We start from the raw sequence: 12061 nt of genomic DNA, 5'->3' as shown, positions 1-12061 counted from the left end.
GGGTGGGGGTGGGGGGTGGGGTGGTGGGGCAGATAAGCCTGGATGTGCATCACAGCCGGAGAGCAGGGTCTTAGCGACAGGATGAGCTCAGGGAGAGGCCGGTCACAGTCAAGTGCAGGGTCACCACCAGTGGTGTGATCAGGAGGGGTCAGCAACAGGGGGAGGAGCGGCAATGTGGAGGTGCCTCCCTTCCTGGCCTATGCCTCCCCCGTCCAGTCTGCAGGTGTCTGCCCGGGGTCCGCGCCCACCTGCTGGTACTGGCGCAGCGCCTCCTCCTCGCCGGCCAGACGCGCTCGCTCCTCCTCGTCCGGCTGGTACGAGGCGGGGACCTGGTAGGCCTCGGGCCGCGCCCGGCAGCACATCTCGCAGCCGGGCCGCGTGGGCTTGTTGATGAAGGTGCAGCCAGGGCACTGCCAGCCCACCTGGAGGCAGAGGGGCGATGAGCGCAGGGAGACGAGAGGGGCAGGTCAGGGGCGCAGGGGCGCGCACTGGGCAGCTTACCGGCAGGGGCTCTGGCGCGGTGTCGTTCTGCCCCTGCCCCGGCTCCTGGGGGCCCCCGGGCTTCGTGGGGACTGGCTCCAGGGGGCCCCGTGGCTGCAGCGTGAGGTCCTTGAAGCCCAGATCTGGGGAGGAGGGTTCAGGGGTGGCGGATCCCTGCAGCCCATTTTGTCCACACCCTGGGCCAGCCAGGAACCCCGGGCTCTGCACTGACTGCCCCCCCTACCCCACCCCCTTCTATCTCCCTCCTTCCGGAGGAGTCTCCAGCTCGGTGGTCCTGCCGGGTGGGTCCAGACCTGGCCGAGTGTCCTGGCTCCCAGGGGTCAGAGTCCCTCCTCCACCCACGACTAGTCCTGGGGCCTCCCAGCTTAAAAACCCGGTTTGAAAACTGATCGCCTGTGCTCCTAAGTGTAGCACCTAGAGGGGCGAACAACACTTCTGAGGTAGTCCTGCCAAAATACTGAATCTGAATCCATTCATGAGGGCACATGGGACAGAAAAACAAAAAACAAAACTGGCCTGGACTCTTCAAACAACAGGAGAGCCAAGGGAAGACAGGAGACCAAAGATTGAAAAAGACTGAGAGACACCAAGGCCAAGGGCCAGGTCTTTCATTATAAAGGACATTAGTGAGACAACTGGTAAAATTTGAGCAAGATCTGTCCATTAGATCAACGGACCGTATCAATGTTAATTTCCTAAGTTTGATAGGTGTATGTAGTAAGAAAATGAGCCTTTTTTTTTTAAAAGGAAATACACACAAGTATTTGGGGGAAAGGGACAACGTGTCTGCAACTTACTCTCATAACAGTTCCAAAAAATTACTTATGCATAAATAAATATTGAGAGAATGATAAAGCAAAACAAATATAGTCAAATGTTAATATTTGGGGAATCCACATGAAAAGCACATGGGAATTCGTTATACAATTCTTTATACAATTTTGCAACTTTTCTGTAGGTCTGAAATATTTCAGAATAAGAAGTAAAAAATTTAGAATAAAAACTAGCTATTATCATATCCAATTCACAGATTTAGAAAACTGAAGGGCAGAGATGAGAAGAGACTTGCCTGAGGTCACACAGCTGATAAATGCCAGGGCGGGGACTGAACTCAGCCCCTCTCCCCTAGACCAGCTGTTCTCTAAATGGTTCCCCAAATGGCTCCTTCCTGGGGTGTCCTTGGTCCTCTCTTCCCCACTATGGATAAGGTCTTCCAGGCACGTTCCTGACGAAAGCCCCTGGGCTCTGCTCCCTGCTCCCTCTCCCCTACAACCTCAGGAGAGTGCATGCCGCTCTGGAGCAGAGCCTCACCCTCCAGCATCCGCAGCTGCCGCTCCCGCTGCAGCTCCTGAGGGTTGAGTGAGGTGTTGCAGGCTGACAGCAGGTAGAGGTAGGCACTGGCCCCGTTCCGCCGCACCCCGTGGGAGTGCAGGGTCTCCTGGTCCCGGGCCAAGCGCTGCCCAATCACCCACTGCTGCAGGGTTGGCGGAAAGCCATAGTCCAGGAACACCTGGCAGGGAGGATGCAGATGGAATGTGGGGAGGGAGGCACAGAGTAGAGAGAGGCAGGGCAAAAGGGGGACCTCCGCCCTGACGCGTCTTCCTTTTGCCCCCTCACTCACCATGTCCTTGAGGGAGGCCACCGTCATGTCAGGCCGCACCGTGAGCCAGATAGTGACCGTGTGCATCTGCGCATCCTCCACGCTCACCCACAGCCTGCGGGGAGGGCAAGGGGCCGCAGGTCCAACCTCAGCCGCCAGCCAGCTCCTGAATTCCCACTCCCCTGTGCTTCCTGTATCAGAACTCGCTGCTTAGGCCCCTGCAATGGCTCCACATGGCTCTCAGAATAAAATCCAAACTCACTGTGGCATGGCAAGGGCCTCCATGCTCTGGCCCCTCCCAAGCTCTCCAACCTCTTCTATTATTGGCTATTATTGGCTCCTTAGCCAAACCACAAGTTATTAACTGTATGCCAAGACTCTTCAGAGTCTTGTATTAACATGTATTAACTCATGTAATCCTCTCAGTGAACACATGAGGCAGGTACTGTTGTCACCCCTATTTTAGAGATAAAAACAGGAGGCACAGATAGGTTACAGTGGCTCTGCCAAGTAAACAATTAATAACTGTTAGAGGCAGGATTTCAACCCAAACAGTATTATTCCACAGAAAGCGGTTTTAAACACCAACCTTCTCAAAGATGCTCAAACTTTTCTGGAAGACCAAAAGCATGAAAAGGGAGGGCTAAGACAAAAAAAACAGAACTGATCCCAGGACACAGAAAAATTAGGCTGTAGAACGATAACAGGAAAGCCCACTTAGAACCTCCAGAGTGATTTGGGAAAATGCCGCATCCTTAAAGCAAGAACAGCAAGAAACAATCAGAAAATGAGGAAGAATTCCTGTGAATGTAACAGTGACTCCTTACTATCCTAACCTTCAGGTCAAACTACAAGTTTACAAGGAAAATGAGAGATATTAAATTACACCATGAGGAGGCAATTCATAAACTCAGAACGTGGGAGAATTCTGGAGGTCAAAGACCAGGTTTCTTAAAAAAAATTAATGGCACTAAAAATAGAGAAAGTGAATAAAAGAGACTCAGACAACATTAAGAAATGCTATTTGATCTCTTTGGCTCCTGACTGGAACAAACCAACTATAACAAGCACTAACGAGGGAGTTGCAAGTGGTCAGGACTCTGGGGACCCAGGTTTAATCCCTGGTTGGAGAACTAAGATCCTGCAAGCCATGTGGTGTGGCCAAAAAAAAAAAAAAAAAAAACCCACTAACGAGATAATCAAGGAAAGTTGAATGTAAATACAGTAATAGGGAATTTTAAGTAATTATTGTTAATTTTTTAGGTGTAATAATGGTATTGAGGTTATTTTTTAAGTCATTTTTTAAAGACATATCAAATTACTTACGAATGAACTAAAATCTGAGACTTGCTTTAAAAATACTCCAGAAAATACCTCAAAATTCCTCAGGACAATGATTTCCAACACCCAGCCAACAATCAGGGAAATAAGAAATTTGTAGACGTGTATAGACGCCAAAAGTTTACCATCCACCTCTCCACGTGAAAAGTTTTTGAAATACAAGAAAAAAAAAAAAAGAATAGGGCCTCCCTGGTGGCGCAGTGGTTGAGAGTCCGCCTGCCGATGCAGGGGATACGGGTTCGTGCCCCGGTCCAGGAGGATCCCACATGCCGCGGAGCGGCTGGGCCCGTGAGCCATGGCCGCTGAGCTTGCGCGTCCGGCAACGGGAAAGGCTACGACAGTGAGAGGCCCACATATGGCAAAAAAAAAAAAAAAAAAAAGAATAGCTGAGTCTGATGCAGGAGAATGGAAGAAAAGTAAAAGGAAATTTAAAGAAGGACGAGATCTTAACCTTCAAGACATTCTTCTTCAAGCAACAGGGGTTTTGAAACATGAAAGCGCATCAAGTTTCAACTGCACTACTCATTCTACACTGAGAAATATTTCCATAATCAAAATACTATAAATGCTATTTTAGTGGGTTTACATTTTTAGAATCAACCTAGAGGCAAAGCATAGAAGCCTGAATTTTACTTAGGAAACAAAATCTAAAAGCTATAACCTTAACACCAATAACAGAAAAATACAGTTGGAACCCTTATATCTAATGTCATCAGGATCAGTGGTGATCAGTTAGTCAGAAAAATCGTTAAAGCAGAGAACTGCAAAAACAGCTGCAGACTTTAACAATTTTACCTTACAGGATACAAATGCACATTCAATGGCCAATCTCTTGGTAAAAGGCCAATGGCTTTTCTTGAGTACAAATCTGCTACTGGAGCTCCCCATGATTTTTTCTTTTTGTATGAACCACATGCATTATACACGGTCTATGACTTCCAGTATCAGCTTCTTTAAAGTGGAGCAAAAACTTACACTCTCAAAGCATCTGAGTACAGAGCCCTTCTGGATTTTTACCATATTTTTTACAACTGTCCCACCCTAAAATGATAACAGGTTTTTTTGGTGCCTCATCTCTATCTTGTCTTTCTAAAGCAATCAACTTAGGTTTCATAGACACAATTCTCTTTTAGCACTCATGTTTTACTGATTGATGTAACAGCTAATTAAATTATGCTGTGGCAGTAACAAGTATAACTGATATAAACAAGCTGTGTGTAGTGGTATGTTTTTTTGTTGTTGTTGTTGTTGTTTTGTGTGTGTAGTACGCGGGCCCCTTTCACTGTTGTGGCCTCTCCCGTTGCGGAGCATACCCTCCGTTCGCGCAGGCTCAGCGGCCATGGCTCACGGGCCCAGCTGCTCTGCGGCATGCAGGATCCTCCCAGACCGGGGCATGAACCCGTGTCCCCTGCATCCGCAGGCGGACTCTCAACTACCGCGCCACCAGGGAAACCCAATGTAGTGGTATGTTTTACAGCAGAAACTACAGTGCCATTTAATATTCAAGTATTTTATTTAAATCAAATGGCCAATTGATTGACAGATTCAATGTAATCCCTGTCAAAATCCCAGCTGACATTTTTTGCAGAAATTGACATGCTGATCCTAAAATTCATACGGAGAATCAAAGGACCCAGAATAGCCAAAAAAAGTCTTGAAAGAGAAAAACAAAGTTGGAGGACTCATGCTTCTATTTTAAAAACTTACTACAAAACTATAATAATCAAAACTGTGTGTTAGTGGCATAAGGACAGACATATAAAGCAATGGAATAGAAATTAGATTCCAGAAATAAACCTCAGATTTATGGTCAATTAATTTTCAACAAAGGTGCCAAGATATTAAACAGGGACAAAATAGTTTTTTTAACAAATAATGCAGGTACTTCCCTGGTGGCAAAGTAGTTAAGACTCCGCCTGCCAATGCAGGGGACACAGGTTCAATCCCTGGTCCGGGAAGATCCCACATGCTGCTGAGCAGCTAAGCCCGTGCGCCACAGCTACCAAGCCTGTGCTCTAGAGCCCACAAGGCGTGACTACTGAGCCCTCGTACCGCAACTACTGAAGCCCAAGTGCCTAGAGCCCATGCTCTGCAACAAGATAAGCCACCGCAATGAGAAGCCTGCATACCACAAAGAGAAGCCCGCGCACTGCAATTAAGCCCATGCACCGCGACGAAGAGCAGCCCCCGCTCACCGCAACTAGAGAAAGTCTGTGTGCAGCAACGAAGACCCAATACAACAAAAAGTAAATTAATTAATTAATTAATGACAAAAAAATAATGCTGTGATAACTAGATATTCACAAGCAAAAAAACGAAGTTGGACCTCACACCATATACTAAAATTAACTCAAAAGGGATCAAAGACTTAAATGTAAGAGCTATAACTATAAACCTCTTAAAAAAATAAATAGGGATACACCTTTATGACCATGTATGAGGCAGTGGTTTCTTAGATGACGTTAAAAGTGCAAACAACAAAAGAAAACAGATAAACAGTCCTTCGTCAAAATTAAAAACTTGTGCTTCAAAGGACACTATCAATACAGTGAAAAGACAACCCACAGAATGGGAAATGAAAATATGTGTCCATTGTATACATATACACCACATTTTCTTTATTCATTCATGGTTACTTAGGTTGTTTCCATGTACAGTATATATACACAATGGAATATTATTCAGCCATAAAAAGAAGGAAATCCTTCCCTTTGCAACAACATGGGCCTTGAGGTCATTATGCTAAGTGAAATAAGTCAGACAGAGAAAGACAAATACTGTATGATCTCACTTATATGTGGAATTTAAAAAAACCAATGTCAGAGAAAAAGAATAGACTGGTTGGCAGGGAGGGGGGTGAAGGTGGTCAAAAGGTACAACTTCCTGTTTTAAGATAATTAAGTTCTGGGGAAGCGATGTACAGCATGGTGACCATAGTTAACAATATTGTATCATACATTTGAAAATTGCTAAGAGAGTAAATCTTAAAAGTTGTCATCACAAGAAAAAATAATTTATCACTATGTGAGGCAATGGATGTTAACTAAACTTACTGTGGTAATCATTCCACAATACATACATATATTAAATAATTATGTCATACACCTAAAATGGTTCTGAGGCTCAATTTCCAACCTGTGGAAGGGGGAGGAGGAAGAAGGCTTCCCACACACCACTAAGCAATTTTCAGACACCAGCAGGGTGTCTGTCACTCTCTACCCAGAGACAGCGTCAGCTTCCACAGCTTCCACAGGTTGAGGGCTCAGTCCTACAAGACTGCCCCACCACTTCACACACCAGTTGAAAGCCCAAGTTGTCACCTGTTCTCTGACTGACTGGTTATAGGTTAGGGATTCCAACGACCTCCTCCTTGGGTTTGATTATTTTGCTAGAGCAGCTCACAGAACTCAGAGAAATATTTACTTTCTATATTACTGGTTTATTATAAAAGGCTATCACAGCCAGATAGAAGAGATGCATAGGCAAGGTATGTGAGAAGGGGTGCAATTCTCTCCAAATCTCCAAACTGGAAGCTCTTCAAACGCTTTTTGAGTGTTTATGGAGGCTTCATTACATGGGCATGATTGATGAATCCATTGGCCACTGATGATTGATTCAACCTCCAGCCCTTTTCCTCTCCCCCGAGATCAGGGTGATGGGACTGAAGGTTCCAATCCGCTAATCACAGGATTGGTTCCTCTGATGACCAGCCCCCATCCTTAGGTGATCTAGGGGCAGTCCAAGAGTCACCTCACTAACATAACAAAAGGCACCTTTATTATTCTCATCACTTAAGAAATTCCAAGTGTTTTAGGAGTTCTGTGCCAAGAACAGGAAGAAGACAAATATATATTTCTTATTATAAAAGTCACAATACCTTAAACTAACTATATATGTCAATTATATCTCAGTAAAACTGGGGAGGGCTTCCCTGGTGACACAGTGGTTAAGAATCCGCCTGCCAATGCAAGGGACACGGGTTCGAGCCCTGGTCCGGAAAGATCCCACATGCCACAGAGCAACTAAGCCCGTGCACCACAACTACTGAGCCTGAGCTCTACAGCCTTCAAGCCACAACTACTGAAGTCCGTGCGCCTAGAGCCCATGCTCCGCAACACAAGAAGCCACCACAATGAGAAGCCCAGGTACAGTAATGAAGACCCAACACAGCCATAAAAAACTGGGGAAAAAAATATGTCCATATAAAAACCTGGACACAAATGTTCATAGCAGCGTTGTACATGTTAGCCGAAAAAGTAGAAACAACCCAGATGTCCATCAACTGATTAATAAAGAAGATATGGTATATCCATACAATGGATTATTATTCAGTCATAAAGAGGAATGAAGTTTTGATACGTGCTACAACATGGATGAATCTAGAAAACATGATGCTAAGTGAAAGAAGCCAGACACAAAAGGTTATATAGTGTATGACTCCACTTATATGAAATTTCCAGAATAGGCAAATTGCTAGAGATAGAAAGTAAATTAGTGGTTGCCTAAGGTTGGGGGGATTGGGGAAAAAAAGGTAGGGAGATAAGGAGTGACTATTAGCAGGTATGGGGTTTTGGGACTTCCCTGGTGGTCCAGTGGTTGAGACTCCAAGCTTCCACTGCAAGGGGCATGGGTTCAAGGGGCACAGAGCAGCCCCCCCCCAAAAAAAAAGTATGGATACAGGGTTTCTTAAAAAAATGTTCTAGAATTGGTTACAGTGATGGTTGTACAACTGTGAATATACTAAAAGCCTTGAACTATAAACTTTAAATTGGTGAACTGTTTAAATTGTTGAATATGGTCTGTCAATTATATCTCAATAAAACAAAATCAAATGGGATCCACCACTGAAAATTAGAAACTGTAAAACTATTGTCTTACTACACAGCAGGAAAAAAGCAGGAAAAAACAACGTTTATTGAGTGATTAACATGTGCCAGGCACTGTGCTAAGCATTTCAGCATCAAGTTTAAGCCTCCTGAGGCAGACTAACAGTATCCATTAACCCTTGCCTTGAATTCTAGTGCAATACCTGGCTGTATTTCACAGCCTCCCTTCAAGCTGAGTGTGGCTGTGAGAATAAGTTCTGGCCTTCGGAGTTAAGTGGAAGAAGTGTGTGCAACTTTCTGAGCTCTGTTCTTAAGAGGAGTGAGGGAGGGGGTGCCCTTCTTCCCTTCTTCCTTCCTGTTGACAAGAATGCTGATGCAACGGCTAGAACTGGAACAGCCATTTTGGACCATAAGGTGAACCTCAGAATGGAGGCCATGAATGGCATAACAAGACAAAAGCACGAGTCTCTGAGGACTGCAGGGAGCAGAGCCTCCACATCTGGACTGTGTACCATCAAACTTGTTGATACCACTGTTAATATGTCTCTTTCTGTTACATGAGACCTAATACACCTCCTAACAATTCTAAGAACAGCTACTGATATTGCCCCATTTTTTATTTATTTATTTTTTTTATTTTTTTTTTGCGGTACGCGGGCCTCTCAATGTTGTGGCCTCTCCCGTTGTGGAGCACAGGCTCTGGATGCGCAGGCTCAGCGGCCATGGCTCACGGGCCCAGCCGCTCCTCGGCATGTGGGATCTTCCTGGACCGGGGCACAAACCTGTGTCCCCTGCATCGGCAGGCTGACTCTCAACCACTGTGCCACCAGGGAAGCCCTGCCCCATTTTTTAAATGAAAAAAACTCTGAGAGGTGAAGTGACCTGCCCTAGATCTCAGAGTTGATTTGTAACAGAGCTGGGGTTTGAAGCTAGGTCTCCTGACACCAGAACCTGCCATTAAGAATAACTTAACAGGCTTCCCTGGTGGCGCAGTGGTTGAGAGTCCGCATGCCGATGCAGGGGACGCAGGTTCGTGCCCCGGTCCGGGAAGATCCCATGTGCCGCGGAGCGGCTGGGCCCGTGAGCCATGGCCACTGAGCCTGCGCGTCCAGAGCCTGTGCTCCACAACAGGAGACGCCACAACAGTGAAAGGCCCGCGTACCACGAAAAAAAAAAGAAAAAAAAAAGAATAACTTAACTGTTCTATAGGCAAGACTATATCGCGGCCCACCGGGGTTCAGGAAGCCCTAAGTCCCTGGTCAGCTACGTACTCCTCACCTGATATCCTGTGTCAGGGAGACCTCAGGCTTCAGTTGCACGTTCAGGGGCACCCGTTGCTCTGCCAGCCATATGGCACACTGCATAGCCACCTGTTCATCCCCGCCAGCCACTGCTCGGGTGAGTCTCTGGGCCACCTCCTCAGCTGAAATCCACAGTGGAAGCAGGTTAGCACAGGGTTTATTTTTCAGGAGCTGGGGTTAAGGGGGTGAGGAAGGAGGTGATCCTTTGTACATGCTGCTTCCTCTCTGTCTTCCTGGTGAACTCCTACATATCTTTCAGCACCCAGCTTAAAAGTCCCTTTTCTCTGGGAGGCCTTCTCTGTCACCCCCCACTCCCCCTCCCTGCTCATTTGGTTCTGTTTTCCCTTCATACTCCCAGGTCCCCCCATACTTCCACTCATTTATACAACAAACATTTACTGAATTCTTACTGTGTGCCAATCACTGTCTCAGAAACTGGTCTTCAACAGTGAATAAGATAAACAGGGTCCCTCTTCTCATGGACCTCCCAGCCCAGTAAGAAGACAATTAACAAATTTAACAAAAGAAAAAGATTCAGACTGTGATCCATGCTGGCAAGGAAATGAACAGGGTAAGGAAATCGGGAAAGTCTCTAGGAGGAGGTGACATTGAAGCTGAGACATGAAGGAGGAGAAGTTGGGTATGTCAAGACCTGGTTGGGCAAAAGTGTTCCAGGTACAGAGAAAGGGAAAGGGAAAGGCCTTGGGCAAGAAATGGCTGGATTAGAACAGAAACCGGTGGGGCTCCAAGCAGAGTGACCAAGGGGCCCAATGCGGGAAGGCAGAGGTCAGCGAAGCCAGCAGGCCTGTGGGCTACCCAACTGCTCTGGGCTTTGTTGTAAGAACAAGGAGCACAGGAGGGTATTTGAGCAGGTTGGTGACAAGACCTAACTTAAGTTCTCCCACGCTGGGTGGAAGGGGCCAGGGGGAAGGCAACGACCCTTGAGGTCTGCTCCCTCACCAGCCTGGGTGGTCTCCTGTGTCCTCTGGGAGCTCCCTACACCCTTCCCAGCAGAGCTGGCCCACTGAGGCCTCAGGGGCATCAAATAAATGAATGACAAGAGGCCCCTGGAAGGAGCCAGGCCCCAAGGGAGGAAACTGAGGGGCAGGTGGGTAGAGGGACGACAGGGTTAATGCCCCTCCCCCCCCTAAGTTTCTCAGTCGCCTCCAGGCTGTGCCCACCTTTCTTGATCTTCTCGTCCATCTGGCGTGGTTGTGCCCATCCCCCCAGGCAGGGGCTGCAGCTCCGGGGAAATGCCACCTCCCGGTCACTTGCTAGAGGACGGGCGACCACGAGTAACTCAGTCCAGGCCGGTGACCTCTGGCGCGGCCCAAGCCTTCTTTGTGCCTCGGTGTCCCCGGTGGCAGTCGGGTAGCATCACACTACCCGAGGACCGGGGATGGGGCCTGGGGTAGGGAACGGGCCGGGACCCCGCGTGGGAGGTGAAAGGGGGCACCAAGCCAAGCCCGCAAAGTGCAACAGAGGAAACGGGACAGGCCTGGCTGCGGGGAGGGACAACGCACAGCCGGGGCGCTGGGAGTCCCCGAGGAGGGCCTCCCCTTTTCCCTGCTGGGGAAAAGCGCCCTCCGGTGCGCTGGATTTCAGCCCAACTCCCTCCCCCGCGGAGCGGCCCCTGTCAGTCAGGAGAGGGAGGGGAGCAGCCTCCACGGAAAAGAAAGTGAAAGTGGCGGCCCCGGAAGTGGGGCGGAAGAGTCTCGCGGGATCCGGGTCTCCCCGCAGTTCCGGCGACCCGGCGGCTGACCCTGCTCCGGCTCTCGGCGGTCCGGGGCGCTTTGTCCCGCAGTCCGAGGCGTTCCCACCCCTCCCGCGGCCGGACCCGGACTCCTAGACCCGGGGTGGGGGAGTGGGCGGGGTCGGGGGGGGGCGGGGAGCGACGTGGAGACCGCCCCTGCTCAGTCCAGCTGCCAGCACTGCGGCGGGCAGGACACTCCTTGCTCCTTTTGCAGAAGAAATAGAGGCTCTGTTTGTTTCTCATCTGCCCGAGCCCACGCAGCCGGATTTAAATCCAGGCCGGACGGCCTCAGGAACCCATCCTTAGCCAGCCGGACGCTGCGTCTCGGCCGTCACTCTCCACCTTTTGATTGGGCCACTAATGAAGTTTATTTTCTCCGGGCATAGGCTGGAAGCTCTTTGCGTCCTCCAGTCTTCCCACCCCTCATCCCATAGATCAACAGATCCTATGGGCTTGGCCTGCACGACACTTCCAGAATCTGTCACCTCTCACCTCCTTCACACCCCATCCCAATCCACCTCCATCCTTTCTCTTCCGGCGTACTGCACCAGCCTCCTCATTGGGCTCCTGGCTTCCCCTTTTGGTCACTACAATCCATTTTCCACCCAGCTGCCAGAGGGCCCTGTTAGAATCAAGCCATGCCACTCCTCAAAACACTCCCAATAGCTCCCATCTCACTCAAAGTAAAAGCTGAGGTCCCCCCAAGGCCTGCAACTGCCGCCGCTCCTTCTCTGAATAC

General features: G+C 48.5%; 1 protein-coding gene across 2 annotated transcripts in view; it reads right to left on the bottom strand.

Annotated features, from left to right (window-relative positions):
- Positions 1-11244, bottom strand: part of RBCK1 (RANBP2-type and C3HC4-type zinc finger containing 1) — a 19506-nt gene extending 8262 nt beyond the window's left edge. Inside the window, exons 1-6 of one of the 2 annotated variants that reach the window (XM_007446884.1) lie at positions 10751-11244; positions 9547-9691; positions 2123-2216; positions 1813-2011; positions 502-623; positions 249-422 (exon numbers count right to left, since the gene is read on the bottom strand). In XM_007446884.1, coding sequence (XP_007446946.1) covers positions 249-422; positions 502-623; positions 1813-2011; positions 2123-2216; positions 9547-9691; positions 10751-10772 — 756 coding nt within the window. In that variant the 5' untranslated portion in view covers positions 10773-11244. The remainder of the gene's footprint in view (positions 1-248; positions 423-501; positions 624-1812; positions 2012-2122; positions 2217-9546; positions 9692-10750) is intronic. The other variant, XM_007446885.1, reaches the window with a different exon arrangement.
- Positions 11245-12061: the final 817 nt, after the last annotated feature.

This window comes from Lipotes vexillifer, unplaced genomic scaffold (genome assembly GCF_000442215.2).
Source record: "Lipotes vexillifer unplaced genomic scaffold, Lipotes_vexillifer_v1.1 scaffold75, whole genome shotgun sequence".
Taxonomy (NCBI): Eukaryota; Metazoa; Chordata; class Mammalia; order Artiodactyla; family Lipotidae; genus Lipotes; species Lipotes vexillifer.
Note: the sequence above shows the minus strand (reverse complement) of the source record. Positions and strands in the feature narration are given on the sequence as shown.